The 13,226-nt window shown below is 38.1% G+C and overlaps 1 protein-coding gene across 1 annotated transcript in view; it reads left to right on the top strand.

Moving 5' to 3' along the window:
- Positions 1-13,226, top strand: part of LOC150081673 (uncharacterized) — a 180,856-nt gene that overhangs the window by 65,728 nt on the left and 101,902 nt on the right. Inside the window, exons 3-4 of the mRNA XM_090380279.1 lie at positions 5,710-5,851; positions 12,412-12,702. Coding sequence (XP_090236405.1) covers positions 5,710-5,851; positions 12,412-12,702 — 433 coding nt within the window. The remainder of the gene's footprint in view (positions 1-5,709; positions 5,852-12,411; positions 12,703-13,226) is intronic.

Genomic DNA, 13,226 nt, shown 5'->3' with positions numbered 1-13,226 from the left:
CATTCCTCTTCACTAACCTCTTTAGCTTCTGCTTCGGTGGAAGAAGATGTGGACTCCAAAGTTTCTGGTGGAGGTTTTACAGGCAGATCAGGTCTGTGCGGAACCGGTCTTATGGCTGATGGTAGATCTGGATATTTGATGTCCTTTTTATTTTTTGAATTGTAACCTTTAACATCACATACACAAAAGTAACATTCTGCATGGCTTACTGGCTCACGGCACACCATAGGAATAGCAAATGGCAAGCACGCCTTTTTTTCCTTGACTCCATTTTTTAAGATGTTCGACACATGTATGGCATACTTGATGTGGTGCTCACGATTTATCCTGATCGCCTAGTTTTATGTCAAAGTATGCATAATACAATTTTTTTTCAAAATCGGTAATATTTTGCCTCTGCTTTACAGGAAAAAAACAACCACATTTGTAACAAAATATGTTGGGACTGTTTATACACTTTCTGGTTGCCATACTAAAAGAAAACTAATACACACAATGAGAGCTCACGATGGTTTTTACAGGATACTGTGACTGCATAAGGGATATGCCACTTATGTAGGCTCTGTGGTTGAGTGGACTGTACAAACAAGTGAGTGCATGCTCAGACAAGTTTAACCCGTAACTACACACAAGAGTCTCCCAGACTCCACTCAGAAAATAAAATTCTGGGAATCACAGATGGGCCGGAAGAGCGGGGTGGGGGCCATCTACCTTGCTGGGTCAAGGTCAGCTACCTTGCAGTGTGTGTACTTACGGGTTAAACATGCACAATCTGTTGTATTTGAGGCAAATATTTGATAATGATTACGAATATAGGGGTATAAAACTTGTAAACCATTGCAGAAACTATAGTTATGTACACATTTGCATATAACACCTAAGTAATATTTTGTTAATGAATTGTGAAAAATCTTTACGTGATAGAAACAAACGGACTTAAGTCTTTGTAGCATTGAATCCCACCTTGTAAAATTTGCCATATCTTGATGCTATGTTCAACATTTGGATCTCCATTCATAATCGCCTTGCAGGCCATGTAAACTCATGACGCAGGCCATGACGTTGTGGAGCGGATATCATCTTTTAAGGGCACAAAAGGTGATATAGTTGTAAACGTTGGCACTAATGATATTAAGAGTAGGAGACCGGCGGAATTACTTAGCAAGTACAGGTCACTGTTGAAAAAAAGCCGTGAATTAGGGTTGAATTTGAAAGTGTCTGCAATTCTGCCCAGACACGATAGGAGGAAGTATATGATGAGAGCCTTGTCGATCAATTCGGCCCTGAAGGGATTGTGCAAGGCTCAAGGGGTAGAATTTTTTTCAGCCTGGACTGTACTTGTTAACAGGAGAGATTGCTTCTACAGGGATGGGATACACTTAAATAGAAAGGGTGCAAGAATTTTTGCTGATGCTGTCGAGGCAGAGTTAGGTGGGTCGGAAAACTGCTAGTTGGGGGGATACAAGGACTAATAGATTAACAGTAGCCACTGGCAGAGGTGGAAGTGATACTGGCACTGCTTCTATTGAAATGAGCAGAAGCCTGAAAAACAAGATGCAGGATATTTCAGAGACTGCTGGGAGTCATTGCGGTACAAGTAAACACATGGGTTGTGTTAGGGTAGCCAAGAATAGAAACAGGTGCATGTATACCTGTGTGTACACCAATGCTAGGAGTTTGGTAAATAAATTTGATGAATTTGAGGTATTGCTCAAAAAATCAAAGGCAGATATTGTTGGGATATCAGAGACGTGGTGTCACACAGATATAAGGAATGCGGAACTGGAATTTGGGTAATACAATGTGTATAGAAAGGATAGACAGGACAGGAGGGGAGGAGGGGGTTATGCTATTAGTTAAGAAACACATAAAGTCCAAGGAAGTGAAGCCAGTCGACATCGATGGACAGGGCAGTGCCGAGTCAGTTTGGTGTGACATAAGCATAGGGAAATCAAAATTGAGAGTAGGAATGTGCTATAGGCCTAATGATTCTGATGAGTATAATAAACAGCTGTACAGGAAAACAGAGTGGGCCAGTAAATCAGTGTCTTATAATGGAGGATTTTAATTTCCCAGATATTGACCGGAATTTGTGGGTTGGTAACTCACACACTAGCAAGGCTTTTGTGGATTTATTGGATGATTGTTTTCTACATCAGCATGTTCGTGAGGCAACAAGAGGGAGCAATACTCTTGATCTGATTATCAGTAGTGATTCTTCATGCATTAAGAATCTGCAGATAAATGAACCACTAGGTGGCAGTGATCACAGTGTGTTGAAGTGGGATTTACTCAAGGAGGTAACTACCATCAGAGGTAAAGGGAAGGGTTTTTGTTTTCGTAAAGGCAACTATGATGGTCTGAGACAGTATTTAAATTCTATACAGTGGGACCAACTGATGATGTTACCAACAGCAAACTCAAAATGGGAAGCATTCAAGGAACTAATCTTGGAGGCTACCAGGCTTTACATACCAACTAAGAAATATTGTTCAAGGTTTAGGCCTAAATGGTTGTCAGATGAACTAATGAGACATGTGGCAGAGAAGAAAAATGCATGGGATACATACAAATTAATGGGTGACATGGAAGCCTATGATAGATATAAGTTGGTCTGTAACCAAGTCACGAAGGAGATTAGGCAGGCAAAGGCAGACTACGAAAAATCCTTGGCAAAGGATGCAAAGAAAAACAGAAAAGAGTTCTTTACCTATTTAAACTCAAGAAGTAAAGGGATGAATCAGATTGGTACACTGGATATTGATGGTTCAACAGTTGAGGATCCTGCTCAGGTGGCTAACAATCTAAACGAGTATTTTGCATCTACATTCACGCATGAGGAGTTATTCAGGAAGGAGAATGATGTAGGTAAAGTAAACATTGGCAGTGAGCTGGATGATTTTGTAATAACTGAGAGGAAAGTGGAGGAGAGATTGTTGAGGATAAACATAAAAAAGGCACCTGGGGTGGATGGGATCTATCCAGTTATATTAAAGGAGGCAGCAAAGGAAGTAAGCAAACCCCTAGCCATAATTATGAGAGCTTCTTTGGACTCAGGGGAGGTACCCATAGACTGGAGATGTGCAAATGTAACCCCAATTCACAAAGGAGGATCAAAGGCTGACACAAGTAATTATAGACCTGTTACTTTAACTTCTGTTCCAGGTAAATTAATGGAGGCACTGGTTAAAGAAGCACTGCAGGATCATCTAGACAAGAATTCAGTTATAGCTCATACGCAGCATGGTTTTGTTAAAGGCAGGTCTTTCCTGACCAATTTGATTGGATACTATGATGTAGTCACAAAAGAACTGGATGCAGGGAATAACTTTGATATTATATATTTGGATCTTAGAAAGGCTTTTGATACTGTTGCACATGGAAGACTGTTGCACAAATTGGAGCAGTGTGGCATTGGAGGCAAATTGCTGCTATGGATAAGGGGATGGTTGAGTGGCAGAAGACAGAGAGTGGTAATCAATGGACACTGCTCAACGTGGACTAATGTTATTAGTGGAGTTCCTCAGGGTTCAGTGTTGGGTCCGTTGTTGTTTTCGGTGTTTATGAATGATATTGATGATGGGATATCAAGGTTAATGTCCAAGTTTGCAGATGATACAAAGGTTGGCAGGGTTGTTAAGGACACCACTGACGCTATGCTGCTGCAACAGGATCTGGAAAGGTTGAACAGATGGGCTGAGAGGTGGCAAATGAAGTTTAACATTGACAAATGTAAAGTACTACATATGGGAAACAGTAACCCCAGAGCAACGTATCAACTCTGCGGTACTACACTGACAGTGGTGGAGAATGAAAGGGACCTGGGGGTAATTGTGCAGGCAGATATGAAGTTCTCTGAGCAGTGCAGACGAGCTGCAAGAGTAGCTCATGGTGTCTTGTCAATGATATACGGGAAGTTTTCTAGCAGGGATAAGGAGGTGATTATTCTCTTGTATAAGGCAATGGTTAGGCCACATCTTGAGTACTGTATACAGGTCTGGAGGCCTCATTTCAAGAAGGATGTAGAGCTGCTGGAACGGGTACAGAGAAGGGCAACAAGATTAGTGAATGGAACAAAGGGTTGCTCTTACGAAGAAAGGCTTAAGCTTTGCAAATTACAGAGTCTGGAGACTAGGCACCAACGAGGTGATCTGATAGAGGTGTATAAGGCTTTGAATGGTTTGAGCATGCTCAATGCCAATGGGATTCTTCATCTTGCTCAGAATAATCAGCTCAGAGGGCATAAATTCAAATTGAGGAAGCACGGATGTCGAATAGATGTGCGGAAATTTGCCTTTGGTCAGCGGGTGGTTGGTTGGTGGAACCGACTTCCATCACTTGTTGTTGAAGTTGATAGCCTAAACAAATTTAAGGCTCAACTGGACAGGTATTTCGAGCGAACGGAGGGGTGAAGTGGGAGTGGTGTGGTTTTTTTTTTTTTTTTTTTTTTGACTGATGCTGAATAAGCTTGCTTTCTTGCATCATATGCCTCTACTAATGCTAATTCCCTGAAAAACTTTCTCCAATTCTCCCGTTAAATTCTTTTGGTGCCACTTCAGAATTGTTTTCCTCTTCTTCATGTGCAGTTTGCTGGTCAATATCAAGGAGTGTTGCATCATCTAAGTCATTTGCATGTGAGTCAGTGCAGTCACGTACATTGGTAGTGTCCAAATTTTCAAATCCCAAATCTTTTCCAATCTTCATAATGTCTTCGGCTGAACTTGTGATTCAAAACCAATGAAATTATTTACCAAATGGGGCAAAACATGCTGCCAAACAGATTGCATGCTGTCGGCAGTGATTTTAATGCAAATGATGCAAATATATTTTTGGTCATATTTAAAAGGGTAAAAAATAAATTGTGAAATGAAAAGTTTGAAAAGCTATCACATCATCTTGTCAGGATGGAATTAAGAATACTGAACAATGTTGCACGTTGCCGCTGACTGCCTGAGGTGTTCCATGTGAGATAATAGAGTTTACACCGCAGCATATATGTAGAGTATGTGTCTAGGCTATTGCAGAGTTTTAATATGTACAGTAAATTTTTGACTTAAACTTAATTGAAAACTGTGTTATACTGAAACCCATGCTGTTTGAAGCTGTGCTAAGTATGGTTTTTTACATGTTTATTTATGTGGGGAAGACAATTTTTTTTTTTTTTATCCTTATGGCATAGGAATACTAAGTTATGGCTCTTCATTTTATGATTAATGTATTGTGTAGATCCTCTAAGAAACCTTATAAATTTTATTAAAAAACATCCCCTCCCCCAAACTATAGATAAGCTGAGTAGTATGAAGTGCAGCAGGGAAAGATTTGAATTTATTATCAAAACATAGCTGCTTCCCTCAGCAAATATCAACAAGGCTTGACCCCCACCCTTTTATAACATATGTATTTTGGTTGTTATGTAAAATCAAAAACATGACACATTTGATTGTATACATCTTACTGCAAGAATGCTGACTACTTAGCTATAGGTGGCTATTATGCCTGCCTTTATAGTTATTACTGGCAGTTTTACTGTATATTTTCTTTTCATGATTATCAACAAAAAATAGTAATAATGGAGGCAGTCCACTTGATTCAAAACCGTTTTGTTTTGATAATTATGTTCTTTTTTTTTCTGAATTAATTTATATATATATATATTTTACTGTGTGTGTATATGTGTATATATATATATAATTTTATTGTTAATTTCAGGGTAGCAATAAAGTGTATGTGATTTTAAATAATATCAGTATGCACAAAATGGAAAGCATACAAGTGTTCCTAAAAGTTGATAACATTACAGAAGTACAAGCTACACTTCTCAACCCCTACATTATTCAGTTCTTTGTACCTGGTAAGTAGTTTTAATTATTCTATGTAATATTTTAATGATAATATACTTTAAATATTCAAATTATAATACTAACACTTTAACCAATTTTTGTGGTTCAAGTCCCATCAATACCCAAAGGAATTTTTAAAACAATCGCCTTAATCAGAGCTATAATTAGCTGACTTTAGGTGGAGGGAGTAGTGTTTATCCTCATGAATTATTTCAGGTTTTTCAGCTTGCATTAATACATGCAAATTGGCCCATGAACATGTATTGTATAGATATGATACACAAAGCAATATGATTTGAGTTGCTGATGCTCATAAATGCTTCTGTCACTGTTCAGCCGCCTACTTACTATCCATGAAACCCTTCAATTAGAACACTGATGGATAGCAGAAAAGCTAGTTTCTGCTGTCTTCTACTTCATCAAGATCAACAATTTTTAGCAATCTATATCCTTTACCTTTAATTCATGCAATTTAGTTTTTAAAAATTAAGCTGCTTGTCCAACTTCTTATTGGAGAATATTTGATTTTATGGGTTAAGTTTCTTAATGACTTAGCATACTTTTCTGTGCTTACTTTTTAGGGAGTAAATTCCAGAATTGCAATGTAGTTTAATTTTTTTTTTTGATAAACATATTTTCACCTTTGAAATGCTTTGCATCACTGTTATCCAGTTACCTAAGAATATAGGTAACTTGAGTTTTTTTTAATCTTTGTAAAAGTCTCTTGCCTCTGCAGTTTTAACAACTTTTTTACCTTAAATTTATTGAAACTATCCACTTCTCCAGCATCAGATCAGTTACTCTCTCTGCCAGAAAGCAAATTTTTGCATATCTATTCTTCAATTATCTTTTTTCAATTTAAGTTTTTGTTCCCTTGTGTGTGTGTTGTCTGAGAAAGAGTAAGGATACCGTTATCGTTAAATTTATTCAATCCATCTAAAGCCTTAAACACTTCAATCAGGTCTTCTTGCAAATAGTTTCCAATTGCGGAATTTTGCTGTAGTCTTTTTTGTGGTAAGAGTACCCCTTTGTGTTCTTGACTAATGTTTGCTTTTCTCTGCATCCATTCTAAGAGATCTACATCTTCATCAAAATGAAGCTTCCAGACTTGAATACAATTCTCAAGATGTGGCTTAACCATTGCCTTATATAATGGGATAATCACCTTCTTGTACCTGCTGGCAAAGTTCCTGTATATCATTGGCAGAACCCCATGAGCTGTTCTAGCAGCCCATCTGCACTGATCAGAGAACTTCATATAAGACTGTACTCCCAGGTCTTTTTTGTTCTCCACCATCTTGAGTGTTCTAATTGGTATGTTATTCTGGGATTGCTGCTGCCCATATGCATACCTTGCCTTTACCAGTATTAAACCTGAATTGCCACTTTCAGCCCAACTGCCTAATTTATCTTGGTCTTGCTGCAGTAGTATGCCTTGATTCCTGTCGTTAACCACCCTGCCACCCTTTGTATCATCTGCAAACGTAGACAGTAAGCTTGATACGCCTTCATCAATATCATTAATAAATACTGTAAGCAGTAAAAGGTCCAACACAAAACCTTGAGTTCCTTGTCCCCAAGGGACTCCACTGAAAAAAGATGAGCAGCACCCATTAATAACTACCCTCTGTCTTCTGCCACTCAACCATCCCTTTATCCTTAGCAGTAACTTGACCTTAATGCCACACTGCTTCAATTGTATAGCAGTCTTTCATGTGGAACAGTGTCAAAAAACGTTTTACTGACATTTAACTATGTAATCTAAAAATTATTGTTTGCATCCAGTTCCTTTGTTACTTCATCATAGTAGCTAATCAAATTGGTCAGATAGGATCCTCCTTAACAAACCCGTAGTGTGATTTTTGTATAATTCCATTCCTATTAAGATGATCCTGACATCTTTCTTGAACCATTGATGCCATTATTTTCCCTGTAATGGAAGTCAAGCATACAGGTATATATTGCTTACATCATCCTTTCATCCCCTTTGTGAATTGAGACACATTTGAACACCTCCAATCTATACAGAAGCTCCCCTAAATCCAAGGATGCTCTCATTTTGCAAATATTTTGCTTACCTCTTTTTACTGCTGCTTTTAATATAACTGGATAAATCTCATCAACTCCAGGTACCTTAGTTATATTAAGCTTCAACAATTTCTCTTCCACTTTCTCAATTATAACACAATCATATAGTTTCTAGTTATAACTTGATTGTTCGTCAGATGTTTTGTTCCACAAGGGCTTTTACTTGCTGGACATCATTTTTCAAATGGAAATTAAGGCAATCAACTCTTACTATTATTCAACATTCAATGTGTACAATAATGTTTCCGGGCAAGTTCATTCACTAATATTGATGTTCCAGAAAACACCTGTGTTTTATATGATTGACTAGTGGTTTATACAGGGTGTCTCAGAAATATTGGTACAAATGTTTAGGGGAGGTAGGTAATATCTAAAAGAATGTGAATTGCATAGGAACCCATAACCAGAAACATCACCGTAAGTCGGTACACGGTGCTGTTCATCAGTTCGTGAGAGGGAAAATTTCTGGTTTACTCATTCAAGCAGTAGTCGCCGCATGAATAGCATGCATCGGTATACAAACTGTGAGCTGGCAGACATGCACCTAGTGTATGGAAGACACAATATGGCCCAAGTAGCCTATGTGTCATTAAACCTAACAACAACAACTAGTGTATGGATTAGCAGAGGGCAATGGACGAGCCGCTCAACGAATTTATGGAGAACGCTTCCCAGACAGACATGTACCAGACCACCATTTGTTTGCACATGTGCATCAAAATTTGTGCGATTATGGGTCATTTAGAGGTAACAGGAGTAGTGCGGGCAAACAACATTCGACGCGAACTCCCGCCATGGAAGGAAGTGTGTTGAATGCTGTCCAGAATAATCCTACTACCAGCACACGTTCCGTTGCCTCTGCCTTAGGAGTGTCTCGTTGCAATGTACAGCATGTCTGGCACGACGATTCCTTACACCCCTTTCATCTCCAAAGGGTTCAGTTACTGCTCCCCCAAGATCATCCTGCACATGTGGCTTTTGTGCAATGGTTTCTCCAAGAAAGTGTTCAAGACTTGAATTTTCCAGCCTGTGTTTTGTTCACAGATGAGGCTTATTTCACTCGGGAAGGCTTATTCAATCAGCACAATGCTCATGTGTGGGCTCACAACAACCCACACGGTGTGCACCCCCATGCAGCACAACATCGCTTCGCAATAAATGTGTTGGCAGGTATGGTCAGTGACTGCTTAGTTGGCCCATACCTGTTACCATCCCGCATGAACTCTGCTAAATATTGGATCTTTCTTGAACAAGCTCTACCAGGGTTACTTGACGATGTTCCAGCAAATGTGAGATGCAACATTTGGTTTCAACATGATAGGATGCCTGCCCATTATGGAAGGTGTGTTCATGACCATTTGAACAGGCATTTTGGGTGTCGATGGATCGGCCATGGTGGACCCCACGCTCACCTGATTTATCAAGCCTTGATTTCTTTGTGGAGGACCCTCAAATCTATCATGTATGAATTGCCTGTGGAGACGGAAATGGATCTCATGGCGAGACTCATCTGCGCTGCTGCTACTGTCAAAGAAACTCCAGGTGTGTTCGACCGTGTCCGCCAATCCATGCTGTGTCGGTGTCACGCATGCATCGCGTCTCATGGTAGAACCTTCGAGCATCTGTTGTAACATCATGAAATGCATCCATCTCGTACTCCATTGTTAATATTATGTCAAATAAATGTTTGCCACTAATTACTGTCTTGTGTCATTTCTGCTTCTTGTGCCTCTGCTACTACTTTCCTGTGACATTTCTGGTTATGGGTTCCTATGTGATTCACATTCCTTTAGATGTTACCTACCTCCCCTAAATGTTTGTACCAATATTTTTGAGACACCCTGTATATTAGGACAACGATCTCATGTTCTCAAGATCTATTCTGAAACGTGGAGAATAGACTCGCAACATCAAAATCAGCGTTGTGTTTATTCACTCGGAAATCCTCCCAGAAGTTACACCTCAGAGTGCCGCAGAATTATGGCTCTTTTACTATAACTCGTGCTGTGGGTAACGTGTAGCAAGAGAATGGCTAAGAGGCAAGGATGATTAAACAAAATATGGTTTATTAACTCTAGCATACAAACAGGTGTAAAATAAAATGGTTATATACTTTTATATAATTATATAAGAGCTCTATCTCTTATTAAAAGGATAAAACGATATATTATAAGGATAATGATACATGTGTACAAACTTGTCTGCGTTCTTCATGTCATCTTCAGTTGGCACTGCCCGTACACTCTGAAGCCAACAATCATCCTGCAGTTCGCGTATCCGGGTGCATGTGTAAGTGTACGATACAGGTTTAGCAGTCATAACTGATGGTATTCTATTAATACAAATGGATCTTGTTAATCTTAAACTCTAATTTCTAAGTGTTGTAAAATAGATGCTACCTTAGTGAGTGTTCCTATGAGGAAGGTTGTTTGTCAGTGGACTCTATTAAATAAAGAGTTATGTATTAACATCCAACACTTTCATTCTATTAACTATCGTGTTGTAAATATAGGGTGAAACTTACCAGAATAAACTTTGCAATGTTCAGGAATAGATGTATAGGAACAGGAGCCAGCAGCAAAAGATTCTCAAGACGTTTTTATGAAATAACCTCAAGAAAAAGAAGTGCTTCGCTCAGGATAAGACTCTTTGTCCCTCTCTGGGTTTCTCTCTCTGTCTTCCTGATCTTTGTTCTGTCCATCCTGTGTGTCTCACCGTCCCTCCTGTGTGTCCTCTCTCTTTGTCTCCGATCTGCATATATGTATGGCCCCCCTTTTAGAGTTTCCAATGCTTCTATTGGTCAAAAGGCTAATTTTCATGGTGAAAAGAAAATCCCAGAGACTGTCATTTTGGAGACCTGACACAGTAAAAAATGGAATTTATGAGGAGAAAGAGGAACTTCACATCTGCATGGGGTGGAATTTCCAGACTGCCCAGCAATAGTCACTAGATCTAAAGTCCGTTCGTTCCTACACAAGGAATTTCCAGACACCAGTCACCCCGTAGTTATAAGGTTCAGATTTCACCCTGAAGTATGCTTCTTAATTGACATTACTCTCTTTTCTCCGACGAAAGTCATATACTTTCTCACCGTTTTTATAAATATTATATCCACGATGTTCGTCCAATCCGATCGAGTAACAATCTCTTGCTGTGAATCAGCCGGACTCATAAAGATGGAATAGTGTTTCAACTGCTGTTTTCCCTGGCATGGCGTCAATGAGCGTATGCTAAAAAAAAGAGAAACAGCCTTCTACATGGAGTGAATATCACACTACAAGTACAGTAGTGGCAAAAAGTATAAGGTGACTTGGTGAAGTAACAGCCCTCAAAGACAAATGAAAAGTAAAAATGAAGACATTTTTACAGTTTCTATCCCTGAAAAATTGTTCACGCATGCATATAGATGCAAAATGTGTTTAGTTTTTCAGAAACCTAAACGTGTATGCCATCGATAACTAGTGGGCCAATGTTGTTCAGCTCATTCCTTCTAGTGGTTAATATAAGCAAAAAACCATTGCTACTTTTCTTTGCATTCTTAGCAAAGGACTTCTCATAATCTTCCTTAGTTTACCTAATTTCCTGAGTAACATGATTGCATACAAGTTTATACTTGTTGTAGGATTCTATGTCTCCTGCTAACTTATAATCATCCCATACCTTTTATTTTCTGCTACTAGTCTCAACAGTTCATCTGTTATCCATTTAGCTCTAAACCCGAACTTGATCTCTTATTTGATATAAAATGCTTAGTATCTTCTATGAGTGTTTCCCCGAATGCCTCCCATATAATTTGTAGTTGGTAATATTATTTTTTCCCATTGAAAATAATTTAAAAGCTGTTTAAGACCACTGTATTCACCTTTAGGAAAGCAAAATCCCTTCCCCTTGACAGTAGTTATATCTTTAAATATATTCTATATTGTGGTCAGTGTCGTCTAGTGGTTCCTTTATCTGGATATTCTTAATGCATAATGAATCACTGCTGATAATCAGATCAAGAGTATTGCTTACTCTTGTTGCCTCTCTAGCATGCTCTTGTAGAAAATAGTCATCCAATAAATTTAGAAAATTTTTGTCACTTGCCGAGTTTCCAACCCAAATGTTCCCGTCAATATATGGAAAGTTAAAGTTCCCCATTATAAGTGAGGACTTAATGGGGGACTTTATAAGTCCCTGCATTATAAGTCATTTCACCTAGAGCAGACTCCTGCTTCATTGTAGTTTTCACAATGCTTATGTCACACAAAGCTAACTCATACATGTATTTTATGTAACTAATTATATTTTTCAAATATAGGAATAGTCACCGCGGGGAGCAACAGATCATAATCAAACTAAATCTGTGACAGCAATAGGCTTGGGCTTATACTTGCTTTAGGAATGACATCATTATCCATGGGTAAACCTAAATTTACTAATATCATTTTTAATTGAAATTTTTAAGGAAATTGAATGTTAATTTACTTATAATTGTTTTCAGAAAAATATCTTCATGTTTCAAGAATCATAGATGTACATCTTAAGATACATGGAAAGCTTATTGGAATTAAGCATCTTAAAATTGAATCCAAGTTGAATGAACTATGTACTTTGCTTTTGTCCACATTTACACCAGTGGAGCTAATGTGCCAAACATTAGGTGTGACTTCTGCACGTCATTTAGATTTTTTCCTGGCAGAACACATCCAGAAATATCTACCGTCTACAGGTGTTTCTCTTCTTGAGCATTTTGTTTATGAGCATGATAAGTTGAACAATTTATCAGCTGGTGGTAAGTAAAGAATTTTAATATTATGTAATTAATTGCTTACATTATTTGAAATATATTCTAAAATATTCACTGTCTAATTTATTTGAGATAAACAGGACAGTGTGTTTCACGTGTAAAATGTTGATCTTTTTTGTAGCAAAAATAAGTATTATTGTATTATTTATTTACCACTCTTCAATTCATAGAATTAAACAAAGTGGTTAATACAGTAAATAAGTAACCATTAATCAATAAATTCAACACATGGCAAAGTTTTAGCAAGTGCAGCCTTTACAGTCATTTTTACAAGATACACACAAAATGCCACCTGTGAAACAAAGGCATAGCATTTGATCTTGAACATTTGAACTTTTCATAGCATAGCATTTGAACCTTTCCCTAGTTGTCTGCCAAGTCAACTTTCAACATTCTCATTTCCTTTGCAGTGAGATAGGTTTTCATTACTTTGTGTTTTTGCAGTTGCCCAAAAAATGATACAAAATAAACAACCTCAAATTTTTAACAAAATCTCAAAGAAAACACCA

Source organism: Mastigoproctus giganteus, chromosome 8 (assembly GCF_048544385.1).
Source record: "Mastigoproctus giganteus isolate SK-2022 chromosome 8, ASM4854438v1, whole genome shotgun sequence".
Taxonomy (NCBI): Eukaryota; Metazoa; Arthropoda; class Arachnida; order Uropygi; family Thelyphonidae; genus Mastigoproctus; species Mastigoproctus giganteus.
Note: the sequence above shows the minus strand (reverse complement) of the source record. Positions and strands in the feature narration are given on the sequence as shown.